The sequence below is a fragment of the Eleutherodactylus coqui genome, chromosome 3 (assembly GCF_035609145.1).
Source record: "Eleutherodactylus coqui strain aEleCoq1 chromosome 3, aEleCoq1.hap1, whole genome shotgun sequence".
NCBI lineage: Eukaryota > Metazoa > Chordata > Amphibia > Anura > Eleutherodactylidae > Eleutherodactylus > Eleutherodactylus coqui.
In genome coordinates this window covers 135,307,402-135,322,494 of record NC_089839.1, presented here as the reverse complement: position 1 = coordinate 135,322,494, position 15,093 = coordinate 135,307,402, and the positions used below count along the sequence as shown (strand labels likewise).

The window sequence follows — 15,093 nt, the reverse complement described above, 5'->3', positions numbered from 1 at the left end:
TCCTCTATACTCGGCTCTGTGCAAGAACTGTTTATTTAATGCCATTTAATGTATATTTAATGCTTGAGAGCGGAGGCACTCTTTAATGTTATACGCCTCATGAACATTAGCATAATATAAGCATTTGCATGCTTGACAGATTATAAAGTGAGTGAAGCATTAATCTGGACACATGCTACTAATTTATGGGTGGTTTCACACCTCTGTCCAGAGTTTGCGACCCTTATGTGAAACCGACCTAAAACCAGCCCTTTCTGAATGTCTTGTCTGAATAACTTGTTATTCAAGGTACCTCTGTGAGTGTTGTCATTTTGGGCATTCTTAAAGGGCCAATCCATCAGAAACCTCTTTTTCCATCTCTGCCCTCCTCACCTGATTTCCTGTTAGGGGGATAGTGGTGTGAATAATGAATCAAAAAAAGTTACCAGAGTGGCTCTTTAAAACAGCAAATAACCAGTTGGACTCTGCCTTGATCTGTGACCTAGACTGGACCTTGATTATTGGGTATTCATATCCATCTTTAAGCATTAATTACTTGCCACATATTCCCCATAACCCTACAGCAACATCAAAAGCCTAGCATGTTACATCAATGCAAGTATCTGCCTTCAGTTGGCATCCGTTGGGCTCCTTCATGTCACCATAGAGTGCTAAAAGTCACTAGAAAAGGGTTTAAGCACAAAGACATACATAAATGACTGTCCTTATATTTACTCGTGTGAATGCGGTTCACAGTTGATCTTAATTAGAGCAGTTCGTGCCCCAAGTCCATTTGGGGGGTCCGGGAGAGGCAAGTTTGTTGGGGTCTGATCTGAAGAGGCCTGGGGCAGATGGGCTGGGTACTATTGTATCTTGTCTCCACCACAAGTATGGGTGGAGACCTAGTGAAGGCTGTATACGCCCATGTTACGCCCCCAAGGTAATGATTGGCTGGCTGGAGCACGGTCCTAGCACCGTGAGGAGTGAGTTTTGCGTTGGATTGAGGGTTAGTTGAAGTGTTAGGCTTACATTATTAGCTGTGGAAGCAATTACAGCTAATAATATAAGCCTAACATTGAACTAACCCTCCATCCAAGCACGCTGCTCGGAGCTTGCTCCAGGGGACCGTGATGGGCTGACTTGTGATGAAAATGCTTGTCCTCGGGTCCTGCTCTCTTCCCTCATGGCTGCATCCTCCGGCCTCATGCCCCTCCCGCCTGCTGTTTGTCACCCCGCCGCTATGCCTTCTCCTGCGGTCCTCCAGTCTCCCCTCAGGGCTCCTGTCAGTTTTACCCTGCCGGGTCCTGGCGCTCACCCCCCCACACCCTGGTCTCCCTTGTCAGCTCACGGCTCCTGCACAGCCACTGTCAGCGGCCACAGTTCCAGCTGTCCCGCTCCCCGGTCCTCCTCGTGGGCCGCTCTCTCCATGGCTGGATGGAGGGCCGCGGCCCTGCTCACAGCTGGAGGGGTGGGGGGAAATTGTTTTGGCTGGCATGGACTTTGTTTAGGCTGGCATGGAGGGTTACGGTTAGGGTTAGGTTTAGTGTTAGGCTTACATTAATAGCTGTAAATGCTTCCATGTTACTGCGGCCCCGCTCTCACATGGAAGCATTTACACATAATAATGTAAGCCTAACACTTAAACTAACCCTAACCCTCCATCCAAGCAAAATCTGACACCCCATTCTGCTGTTCCCTTGCTCCAGGCAGCCAGTCATTACCTTGGGGACGTACACTAGGCGGATACAACCCATCACTAGGTCTCCAGTCATACATTTGGTGGAGACCAGATACAATAGAACCGATGGGCTGTCACAGTTTAATCAAAATGTGCACTAAGAATCTTACATTTAGGGCTCATTCATAGGGACGTATTTATGTTACTGGAACCCTTTACTGCACTGGGGTGTACAAACCTTCGCTATTTACACGTGTGAAAAAATATTGCTGCATATCCTATTTTGATCTGTATTATGGACCGAAATAGCCCATTGAAGGCAATTGGATTGTGTATACATAATAAAATATGCATGTATATATGAAATTAATGGGACCTGGTTGCGTTTGATTTTTTTGCACACCTAAAAAATAAAAAAATCTGCAAAAAAACGCATCCGGGTCCAGATACGCAGGGAATACACAGTTTTGATTCATGAATATGCTGTGGAATCACTCTGCCTCGATTTAAATGGCTCTTAAGCCAAACAAGGTGTTCACTGGTATCTACAAATCTTTGTCCATACTGATGCCTGCATTACAGTATGTGCATATTTGCACACCTCCCATAGACCTCTATGAGCCTCTTTGGTGCACAAATGGGCATGAAATAGAATGGGTCCTAATTTCTTGCAGCCGCAAAAAGAAATGAGAGTGAACCCATTGAAATCAATAAATTCTATTCTCTACGTTTTGTGTGCGGAATTTTTCCGTGTGCAAAACACGCTAAAATACGCTCATCTGAAGAAGCCTTTACATGCGATTTCACTGCTATTTTCCTGTGTGCACAATGCGTTTTTGCCCTGAAAACCCCTGATTTGCATCACATTTACATAAGTTTTTCACATAAATGAAAAGAATCCGATGGTTCCAATGGTAAAATGCTTTACAAATGGATCTTGCTCGCACGCCATGTTAGCGCAATACGTTTTTTCACACTCCTGTAGAAAATGATGTCTGATTCTTGAACAAGAATCTCTTAAAAATAGGACATGTAGCGGTTTATTGAACTCGGAATACTGACCGTTCTGAGAGAAAATTGTTCATGTGAATTAACCCTTTCAAATGAGCAGGTTCTTTTCTGATGCAAGTTCTATCTATCTTGAAATTGGACAGAACTCGTACGAGAAAATGGCTTGTGTGAACACAGCCCTGGGCGAATGTGAAGGAGTGCGTATACGATGTGATCACATATAGAGTAATCTAGCACTACCGCCATTGACAGCTCCTACAGCCCATGTAACATATGTGTTGGGGCTCGCAGCGTGCCTCACATCCTTCCGCATGTTTGCTTTTGCAGTAGACACATTAACCTGCATTCATATCACTTTGATTTGGATGTGTTTTCAGAAAATGGGTCATATCCGCCTTCCCCGAAGATTAATGGCTTCAGAGGAGTCTTCACATGGCATGTTCACTGGGCATGTGCAGCAGTTGGCATATGCTACATGTATAATCTTGGGAATGCGAGTCCTTCCCAGTCTGTGTAGTACAACACCGTTTGTGCGAATCACAGTATATACAACGTCATCTCCATGTATCTGCATGGCAGTGAGATGGAAGCAGAATGGGTTGGTATCAATGAGAAAAAAAAACAGCCTTGTATATACATGTATGTTTTACTATAGATCACATGTGTCAAACTCAAGGCCCAGTACAGGGAGCAGGTGCCATCTTGGATTCTGAGCTCCAGCACACCTCCACTCCGCTCTGTTCGGCAGCTCACGTGGTGGCACAGCTCTGCCAGCCCTAGCCGGCACCCTAGCTACCCTCCAAGGTAGAAGCTCAGTGCCATCATAGAGCTCCATAGCCATATAAGGAGAAGCTACATTTAGGGCTCATTCACACGAGTGGATGCAGTTTTGGTCTGTAAAATATGCTGTGTTTTCACGGACTGAATCTGTGCGTATTCACTGCCTATTTGAACCTCCTTGCATTTTTTTCACGTATACTCACTGTGTTAGTCGCAAGCACAACAAAAAAAAACGCAAGAAGGCCCTGTAGATCTTTCCTGCATTCACGCATAAATGTGCATGTACCATACTGCATATTTACACATCCCATTGACTTAATGGGTAATTTCAGTCTGTAATATGGACAAAAATAGGACATACACGTGAAAAAAAATCACATTGCTAAAAACGCAGGTCTGAATACCCCAACAGAAATCAATAGTATTCAGGCTGTTCATATTACACACGTAAAAAATATATGCGTAATACGGGGCACAGTATTGGGCCCCATTCTGTCAATATGTATCAATGACCTGATAGAGGGACTGCACAGTAAAATATCAATATTTGCAGATGCTACGAAATTATACAAGATAATTAATACAGCGGAGGAAAATGTACGGCTGCAAACGGACCTAGATAAGCTGGGGGCTTGGGCAGAAAAATGGCAAATGAGGTTCAATAATGATAAATATAAGGTTATGCAGATGGGCAGGAGAAACTGATGTCACCAATATACACCTAATGGGGTACTGCTAGGGAAAAGTGATATGGAATAGGACCTGGGGGTACTAGTGGACTGTAGACTTTACTGGAGCAATCAATGCCAGTCAGCTGCTGCAAAGGCAAATCAAGTCTTGGGGTGAATTAAAAGAGGTATAGGGGCGAGGGACAAGAACATTATTCTACCGCTATATAAAGTACTTGTCAGGCCTCACATGGAATACTGTGTACAGTTCTGTACACCGGTGCTCAGGAAAGATGCTGCAGTGCTTGAGGGGGTTCAAAGTAGGGCAACTAAATAATAAACAGAATGAGAGGACTGGAATACCCAGAGAGGCTATCAAAATTAGGATTATTTGCCCAAAGACGGCTAAGGGGCGACCAAATAACTGTGTATAAATACATTAGTACAAGGATCTCTTCCATGATCTGTTTATACCCAGGACTGTGGCGGTAACAAGAGGGCATCCACTCTGTCTAGAGGAAAGAAGGTTTCATCACCAACCGAGAAGTAGGTTCTTTACTGTAAGAGCAGTGAGACTGTGGAACTCTCTACTTGAGGACATGGTAATGGCAAAATCAATAGAGGAATTTAAGAGGGGACTAGATGTCTTTTTAGAGCGCTATAATGTTACAGGATATAGACATTAAATAGCCAGAAGGGAGGGCTATTGATCTCAAGTGTTGATCCGGGGAGTATTCTGACACTCATTATGGAGTTGGAAAGGAATTTTTTCCCCCAAAATGGGGTACATTGGCTTCTGCCTTATTGGGTTTTTTGCCTTACTCTGGATTAACATGGGTGTGTGGAAACAGGCTGAACTGAATGGACAGTTGTCTTTTTTTCAACCTAGCATAGTTACAATATTACAAATATGCCTGTGTTGAATGAGTGGTTATAAGCAGCCCTTTGAAGGCCATCAGAATGCTGACGTGGCCCCCGGTGATGACGAGTCTGACGCCCCTGCTATAGTAGGTATATTTTGAAATGTTACTTTACAAAATGTTGGCGGTCTTATGCTACAATGTTTGGAAAAAGGTAATATAAGATGTGGCCTTCGTTTTGCTATCGTAGTAAAGCCGGATATCCAGCGCGGTCCGTGGAAAGGAAGTGCTTTATTCAATTTTTTAAAAGCATGTGATAAAAATAACAGGATTCATGTAAACCTTCATGCAGGTCTACACCGCATTCTAAAATTATAACGGACCAATCAGGTAAATAGGTTTAAATATTCATGGAATACATGAATCCTAATTTAATAAATCTAGTAATAATCCATCATCTTTATGGATCTTACCCAACATGTGTCCCATCCATTGGTGAGGAGGCAGGAAGCTGCAAGTAGGCAGTAAGTTATTACATGCAAGCAGTTGCCACCCGTCACTCTCGGTTCGCACTGATCCACCAGGGGACTTTATTTGACTGAAACGAGCTCGTAGCCATAAAGGTTTTTTTCATTGGAATGTGATATTTTAGCTAGTTGTAAAGGTCTCTATAAGGATTAGATGCGGCTAAATATGCTGAACATCTTGGAAATCTTGACCAGTTAATAAGCAGGTCAGAGTTTCAGGCAATAATAAGCTGTGTTTTCTGCCAGTATTAATGACATTAATAAATACAATATTATTTCCATCCTTTTTTTAAAAATTTCTTTTAATCAGTACATTTTTATTGAAATTATATTTTTAAAGACAATTACTCTTAACCCTTTCCAATCTACTGTCTGCCATCTTCCTACACTCTTATTGAAGCTTGTACAGCTCCAATGTCAGAAGATGTCCGACAGGGTATTCTTACCGTCTGTTGGCAGCCACTCTGCTGTTGGAGCCTCTCTGGCGCACACACTCTGGCTTTAGCCAGCAGATGGCACCATTGTATAACAGCAAAAAGAGAAAGCCTTTTAGGAAACCCTAAATCCAAAATTGGATTGGAAAGGGTTAATTTCTATACATTTTACATGCATACATATAATATACATAGAACATTTCATAACCCACCCAAACCATACAATCGATCATAACTATAAGTAAATCAGAATCCCTCCCTATCACCCCCACCCCAAAGAAGAACCACGAACTCTTCTCCCTCACCCACTGCCAATCCCATCAGCTTTACTACAATACCTCAATGCAATCAGGACTTGATGTGAACTATTCATTATGTATATCAGCATTTTCCTCAAACTAAGTCAACCTCTTTTTTATTGTTCAATCTTTTTTTAATGAGAAAAGCATAAACATTCTTTATACCATGCATTGTTAAAGCGGCATATAATTCTAGACCGCAATGGATTTCTCGTACAGTGGAATATTCAACTCAAAAGAAGTACATTACAATAAGGGGGCGGAGGTCGCTCTATACTGATCGCTTGACAAATCCTGAAAAAGAGAAAAGGAAAGTACTGCTCTACCAAATTCCTTTTTTAGCCCTTCATCAGGCCCAACCCGCCGGGGTGATATCTTTTTGTTTTTATTATCTTACCCCCGAATTCACGCTGAGAATGGTCTATTCAGGGCTGCTATATTGCAAGATAATTTTTTATTCAGTCACTCCTAGAATCTTTTCGTATAGGTAGTGATCTGAAATCATGTGGGTGATCGGGATCTAGGATTGTAGGTATAATTAGATTTTTCCACCTTCTGGTTATGTGTAGCTTCACTGCCAGAATCTGTGTTACTGGCTTTCTATTTTTAAGAGGGCTATCATCTATTCCAAGTAGTAGAATTACCAACTCTGGAGTAGGGTTAGCTCTGATACCCCTGTTCTGTGTATTAGAGAAAATATTGATTGCCATAGAAGTTTTATTACTGGACATTCCCAGAATACATGGAGCAAAGATCCTCTCATTCTACATCCCTTCCAGCATCGAACCGATATGTCGGGGAAAAAATCCACTATCCTAGTTGGTGGGAGATACCATCGGGGTACCAGCTTACAAGGAAGTTCAGTAAGGCTAAGCAGCCTCTTTTTTTAATATCTCCCCCTTTCCAAAGATACTACCTCTTATTTTGGGGACAAAATCTATTGTTGAGGAGTAGCTGCATCCAACAGGCAACAATCAGCCTCTGCAGCTGATACAATAGTGTGTCTGTCAGCAATACCCAATACACAAATTCTGGGATGAAGACCAATCTCGACACATTTTTAATTATCCCTAATATCCCATTCCAAAGTTCATACAAGTTTACACAATCCCAGACCGCAGGCATTGATCCACACTACACCTCGGACAGTCTGAGCTTAATCTAATACCCATGTTATACAACTTTAATGGAGTGCGATAAACTCTATGCGCTAAATACAATTGTGATACTCGTTGACTTTCATTTAGAGATATCATTGTACTCCTACACAACACTGCGGCCTGTTTATCTTCACTAATCTTTTCTAAATTTTTTTACCTTTATTGGGAATAGCTGTAAATAGTAAGAAAGCATCTGTCTATATAAATAAGATGTTACAGCCCTCGTAGCTCCAGAACACCCAACAACATTCAGAGGGTGGTGAACCGTAAGCACAGATACCGACCGTCCGCCTGAACAACAAATGTGTTATTACTGAAGGAACTATGGGGAATATCATAAAGCTCTCTAAATTGTTCAACACTATCCAAAAGACCCCCAAAATGTATTCCAAAAAGATTACCCCTCTCTTCTCAGATGAAAGACCCTCCAAAAAAACTGTCTATTTAGGCCCCCTGTCCACGGGCGAGGCAGAAGCAGGGGAGAGGACTGTCAGTTCTCTGCGGTGAGCCTATCTGACAGATGGGCTCACCGCAGAGAATCGCGGCAAATCGCTGCATGTCCTGCGAGCGAAGAATCGCTATGATTCTCTGCTCGTGGACAGGGGGCTGTGCTTTCCATACCGTGCACTGCGTTACTCACAGACAGATTATTACCACGAATAGCGCAATGCACTATCGTCCGTGGATAGGAGTTCTTAGGGTGCCTCCAGAGGGGGGGGGGGGGGGTATATAGTAAATACTTTCCAATCCAGGGTCTAGTTCTTCAGGACATTTTGGGAAAAGGTTGCTTGATTGTTACGAAGAGGACACATCTTTGGGGGGAATATTCCTTCTCCCAGCACGACTTACATTGACACTACAAACCTATACAAAACCTGGTTTTATCAAAAAGGCTTCTGTAAGTGCGGAGGGAAGCAGTGTGATTTGTGTCCGTTTGCTATTAAAAAGACAAATTTATACACTAGAATGATAAATGTTTTCAATATTGAAGGGGTATTCCCATCTTGACTTTTCATAGTCATGATGGGAAACTGCTGATATAGTTTCTGGTCACGCAGCACGTTCACTTCATAAGAGCCATGCAAGTGGCGCTGCGCTGAAGCACTCGGCTGTTTCTGGTCGGAAACGGAGGGCCGGTTTTCCTATTTTAGTCATGAAGAGCTAAAATGGGAATCCCCTTTTAAGCCTTCTCTGAATTTTGATTCAGTCCATGCCATATACACGGAATGTGTTACTAACGTCGTGTAGCATAGTTATAGCATAGTTATATAGTCATTGAAACATTACAGCTCTTGATGATACATTGTAACTAACTTGTTCTCATGTGATGTTTTACAATATGACTTTGGCTCCAGTGCTCTCTTGACGGGACTTGTTGGAGATTAGGAATGATTGACACCATCGGCTTGCACATGCGTGTTTAAGACCTGGTCTGAGATGGCTTTTGTGTTTTGTTTGTCATTTCAACAAGGCAAAATCCTTTTCCAACCTATCTTGTTCTATATCAGGGCCTCTCATGTCACAATGATTTATAAGTGAATTGAACACCAACTGCTGTGTGACAATGGTGCAAGCAAGGCTAGTTATTGGTATCTGTTATGACCTTGAATATCCGTGCTAAAAAAAAAAAAACTTGATGAAAATATCTGGTATTAAAAAGTGTAAAAATACTGTTTATCAAGTGAATTGCAAATGCAGACCTATTGAAAACTATTTTAAAAACTGAGGTGTTGACTCACTTGTAAATTGAAAGTAATATGGGTTCTGAATGATGCAGAAATTATGGGTACTGTCAAGAAATGGGCTAATTAGTCTGTGCAAACAGGCCTTAGTGATTGGGCTTGGCACTGGTTACTATATATATTATGGTCCTGGTTTTCTCCTTGCCCCCCTTATGGAGGGTTGGACTTTGTTGCAAGGAGCCTCCTGGTTATGTCTACTGAGTAGATGGAAAAAGCATAAGCTGTGGAAAGCCAGGAGTCAATACCAGGAAAGCAGGGTGTGTGTATATATACATGACCAAAACAGAAGACTAAAATCAAGATCACAGACAAGCCAAGGTCAAAATAAAAGAGAACTGAGTCACAGAGCAGCAGGCAGTAGTGAGGTCAAGCAGTCTAGGGTCAAGTACCAACTAAACTTAGAGAAAAATCAGAGGACCTCCAAGGTCAAGAGTCCAAGAAAGATAGCCACTAAAGCATCAGAGTAACACATGTAAATAACTGGCATCAAAGTCCTAGGAAGGTAGATTATATAGTTTGGCTAATCAGCAACTGCTGATGACTAAAGAGCCCAAAACAGAGAGGATAGTTAGAGGTTTTAGCACTGCCAGGAAAATTCTGCTAGAGGCTGGACGCAGCCTAAAATAATAAAAACAGAGCATACTGACCTCTCCTCAGCCCCCTGCGACACAGCTGGGAGCCTCCAACGACCCTGATGCTGGCTTCCTGGCGTACGGCCCGGTGGAACTCTGGTTACTGCTACAGCCAATTGGAGACTACAGTGTCACTGTCAAAACACCTGTCATCAGTGCTCACAACCTGGGTGGCATGATGTCAGGAGTTGGGGACGGTGACTCCGTTGCTTCTGTTTGGCAGCAGTGGTCACCTGAGTTCCACTGGCTGTACACCAGGAAGCAGACACCAGGTCATTGGAGGCTACCAGCTGCATTGCAGGGGCCGAACCATACACAAAAAAACTAGGGTCGTGGGTCAACTGTGTCACGAGGGACCAAGGAAAGGGTATTATGTTCTATTTCTTTATTTTACGCTGGACCCAGCTGCCAGCAGAATTTTTAAACTCATTTAGCCTCTATCACAGTGCAACTATGGTTTGTGGTCAGGATGCAAATACAGTTTTTCACATATCTAATATCCTTGGTGCATGATGCCGTGACACAAAAATGCAATGTCTAAAATACGTAACAAATTAGGAGCCTTTGTTGTTCGCTTCCCCAGTAAACAGTGGGGTCCCACTGCCCCATCTGTATAGAAAAGCGCAACTGGCAAAGTAGGTATACAGTTGTATATATTTGGCAAGACTGTTGCCGGTCCTCCCTGCTGAATATAGTTCCCAAACACTGTGTGAATTCGGCCTAATTCTTCTACAGTTGCCACAATTTTTATTTCTTGCAACATGTGAAGGAAACCATTGGAAAGCATGGGTTTCACATGCCTTTTCTCTTAACCCCTTGAGTGTCGGTCGGGTTTCCTACCACCCTGTCGTGCCCACCAGGGCAGGTTTTTTAAAATGGTCTAATCATTGAATTTCAACTAATTTTGCAGTTGCGTCTCAAGAGCCATAACTTGTTCATTTTTCCATTGACATGGCCATATGAGGGCTTGTTTTTTGCGGGACAAGTTGTGATTTTTTAAACAGGGGGGAGGAAAAAAAGAAATGGGGAAAAAAGAAAAAAAGGGGCCATGTCATTAAGGGGTTAAATAATGTATTAACTTTCTTCTCTGGGTCATTACGACGCATGGATACCACATGTGTGATTGTATTTTTGATTTTTTTACAAAGTAAAGGGAGACAAGTGTTTTTTTTTATAATTTTTTTTATTTATTTATTTATTTTTTTCTCTTTTTTTTTTTCTTGTCCCTTTAGGGGACTTCCACAGGGACCCATCAGGACCCCCTGATCACATTCCGGGGGTCCGATGGTGACAGCCCTTTACATGCTGCAGTTACAGCCCTTTACATGCAGCAGTCACATAGACTGCAGCATGTAAAGGGTTAACACAGCAGAGATCGGAGGTTTTCTCTGATCTCTGCTGTAAGAGCTAGTACCTAGCTGTCCTCTCACAGCCAAGCACCAAGCTCTCCCTGCCACAGAGACCATCGGCTTGCTTCTGACAAGCCGATGGTCTCTATGGCAACCTGTAGACAAAGCAGGAGATTGCCAGCATATCGGCAATATCTTCTGCTGGTTTTTCAAAGCCCTTGCTTTGTTCTCTGTGGGTCTGTGCAGGCAGAGCACCATGCCACAGCTTGTAGCATGGTGCTCTGCAGCTCCCATAGTGATACATACCCCGGAAATCTTCCGGGCTATGTCGCTATGAGCAGTGGAGTTCGTCCCGGAACATTTCCGGGCGTGCCACTCAAGGGGTTAATGTCGCATCGTGGGAAAATCTCGTGATTTTGTTGCCTGTGTGAAAGCGTCCTAAGGGAGATGAGCCTTAAGGGAGGATAGGGATAAGGGAGATATTAAAAACTCGTGCACACTCGGCCAATTCAAAAATTCATTTCTTATGGGCGGGGGGAGGGGCGGCTGTGAACGGCAATGTAATGTCCATGGTCTGCCTTAGATAAATAGGAGTAGATTTGCTCAAATCTGTTCAGCAGGATTTTTATAGGGGCTTCTGGTGAAAAGGCATTGGCAGTACTGCGGAAGAAATATGTGGACAACACAGTATTCAGAGGGCATGAACTGTTTTAATATTAACTAGAGCGCTGCATACTTGCTGACAACAGAGGACAGACATGCTTTGATATTAACTTCATAAGAACCCCGCAGAGCAATAACAATGTATATAGAAGTCCTTCATTTGGACTCAAGGGCAATATTCTGCGTACAGAAACTATATAATTTATTTCATTTTTTCCATATTTCATTAATGTTATCTGCTGAAATGTCAGAATGAGAAAAGGGCTTTTTCATGTATCAATCAATATTCAAAAATATATTTTGCAATTCTTTTATTACATTTCTCTCTTCCAAGGAGATATGCTTTCAATTTATAACACACATTTTATTAATTTATCTGTTACAGGACCCATCCATCACTACTGGCATACACGACAAGCTTCAAGTACCAAACACCATCCGAAAGTCTTGGAATGAGAGAGACAATCGTTGTGACATATGTGCCACCCATCTTAATCAGCTAAAACAAGAAGCTATTCAAATGGTTACATCTCTCGAGCAGTCTGCCAATGCCGAACACTACGATGCTGCTTCTCCAGGATCTCCACCAGGACATTCTAATATTCCAGCCTTGGTTGGTCCAAGACACATGGGAGGCCTTCAGCCAAAAGACTGGGTATACATGCCAAATCCCTACACCACATCCAACTACCCTGGTTTTGTGCCCAACAAACATGGTGGTAAACCTAACAGTCTTGGGCTTGCCAATGGTCAAGAAAAGAAAAATGTCAGCCTGCCAGTGCCAACAAGCCCAAATAATGGCAACATCATGAATTCAGTAGCCATTCAAGCTCATCAGTACCTTGATGGTACATGGTCATTATCAAGATCCAATGGTGTGACGCTGTACCCATATCAAGTAAGTCTTAGTGTTGATTGTGGAAATCTTTTGTCACTTTATTTTTGAAAATCCAGGATCCTAGATAACTACACAGAAATACGGGGATGGGAACACTATCACTAACCAACTTTTCTGTGGCAGGGTGATCACCCTTGTCAGGAAACTAAGGGGCCTAGTTTGTCCCTAGGTGGAGGATAGGAAAAATGTTTACTAGCGCTGGAAAAAGCAAAGTATGCAAGGGCCCATTTCCACTGGCGAGGAAATCAGGTGTTTTTCGTGCGATACGAGAGTAAGTAAAAACGCATTATTATGAAACCAATGAATTTCCATGGTTTCATTCTCATTTGCGATGTTTTCACTCCAGTGATGCTGGGGGCAAAAAAAAATTGCAGCATGCCCATTCTTTTTGTGATATCGCCCATTGCGTTCAATGGGTCTGGCGGCAGCAGAGCTGGCCTCATTGAACGCAATGGGAGAGGATCGCTATCCCCTGCTGCGGCTGTGACAGTTGCAGCAGGGGATTCCTTAGATGTGAAACCTCTGAATGCTGTCACATCTAGGGGCTTCACCTTGTTGCCAATGGGGCTGTCATAGTGTTCAGTCATGAGGGGACTTCCCGCAGGGGTGAAGGAATCCCCTGCCACAGCTGTCACAGCAGTGGCAGAGCATCACAATCTTCTCCCATTGCTTTCAATGGGGCAGGCGCTGCTGCTGCACCATTGAAAGCAATGGGATGAAGGGAACCCCCGCAGACATGTGAGGCTGTTTTCACATTAAAATGCCTTGCATCCAGGGGTTTCCCATGGATTGTGAGAGCTATATCGGGCCATGAATCACAGCCCTATATCGCTCTCACCAGTGTGCAGGAGGCCTATCACAGCCTTTGGTGGAAGAGAATAAGCCCCGCACAGGACAAATAACCACAGGGTACTTAGCTGACAGGAGTCCACTAGCTCACCAAACATCTCAGGCAGGACAATGGCCAGTGGCCATGTAGGGGCGGGCCAGGAATAAACACACTTCCATTATAGCTGCTTGGCCGGCTAGAAAAGACACCTCCCTTCCTGTTGGCCAATCAGTCCATACACCATAGGAGATGATGTAGCAGGGTCGTGAAGAAGGATAAATTCTATACTAAGCCTAACAGATGACACCTCAAGGACCTTTTGCAGTGACTGGAATAACGCACTAACTGATACCCGGCTCCAAATTGCAGGGTATATGTGCCGAGGGCACAGTCACATGGGCCGGTCTAACGTCATGACGTCTCCATTTCCTGATTGCGGCCAGCATATCTCAACAGTATCATAGTGTCTAGAGACTTGCCCCGCTGAGAGGGGAAGAGTAGCACCCAGTTATCAATGCATTCCTGTGTTTCCAGGAGGTACAACATAGGAACAGCATAATGCAGAGTTCTGAGAGAAGATACTCCAGAGTTGGTATTTGATGTGAGATACAGGTACTGAAACGGATATCAGGAGAGCTGGAGATAAATATGTTTGCTGACTTCTTAGGCCGCTGCAGAGGCCTGTGGCTTACTCGCTCCCGGCGTATACTGTTTTCTGCTATGCACCAGCTGCCGGCCAGCCCACGCATGCGCAGAGCCGGCCCGTTCGTGCATGCGCAGAGGCGGCCCGTTCGTGCATGCGCAGAGCGGAGCCGGTCCCGTCGCCACTAACATTTCTGAAATAGAACATGCTGCGATTTGTTTTTCGTGTGTGTTTTCATGTGGACAAATTGCGTCCGTCTGCATAGGATTGCGTTTTATAATGCAATCCTATGCAGGCGTCCAGGGGCGGAAATTCTGTGGGAAATCCCGCTGCGGAATTTCCGCCTGTGTGCAGGGGGCCTTAAAGTGTAGTATCAATTGAGTTTATTAAGATAGGCTGAGTGATGAGGAGAAATAGGGAGACACTTGCATCATGAGCCTGGAGAGAATGCTTTTTTTTTTTGTAAGAAATGTAGATTTCAGTAAGTGACTTCTATAAAGCTATGAAGAGAAGACTTGCAAGATGATACAGACAAATGATTATGTAAAGGTTAAGCAAAAAATAAATCGTACCGTACATTTTTGACTAGTACAACAATGGCACCCAGCCTGTCAGGATATATGTGTTCATGTGAGCCGCTCTGATCTGTTGCTTTGTACTGAACCTGTGTAGGGTATTGTGGCCTCTCATGACATCCCCTTCTCCAGCCCATTCTTAATTACCAGTGATGCTGGCTAGACTGCATGGCTCCTAGTGTGGGCATCCTCCACTTCTGAAATGTGTGAGTTCCCATCTTCCCAGACTTCTCTGAAATGGTTGAATGCCCTGAAAACTAACCCTTTCTGTCTTCTGAACAAGTATCAGCAATCAATGCTGTACAATACATAGGCGAAAAACAAGTAAAAGGTTCAAATTAAATTGATCTTATTTTGGCAAAAATA

At 43.4% G+C, this 15,093-nt stretch overlaps 1 protein-coding gene across 1 annotated transcript in view; it reads left to right on the top strand.

The window, feature by feature from the left end:
• Positions 1-15,093, top strand: part of KIF26B (kinesin family member 26B) — a 326,887-nt gene that overhangs the window by 102,120 nt on the left and 209,674 nt on the right. Inside the window, exon 3 of the mRNA XM_066596111.1 lies at positions 12,168-12,680. Within this exon, the coding sequence (XP_066452208.1) occupies positions 12,168-12,680 (513 nt within the window). The remainder of the gene's footprint in view (positions 1-12,167; positions 12,681-15,093) is intronic.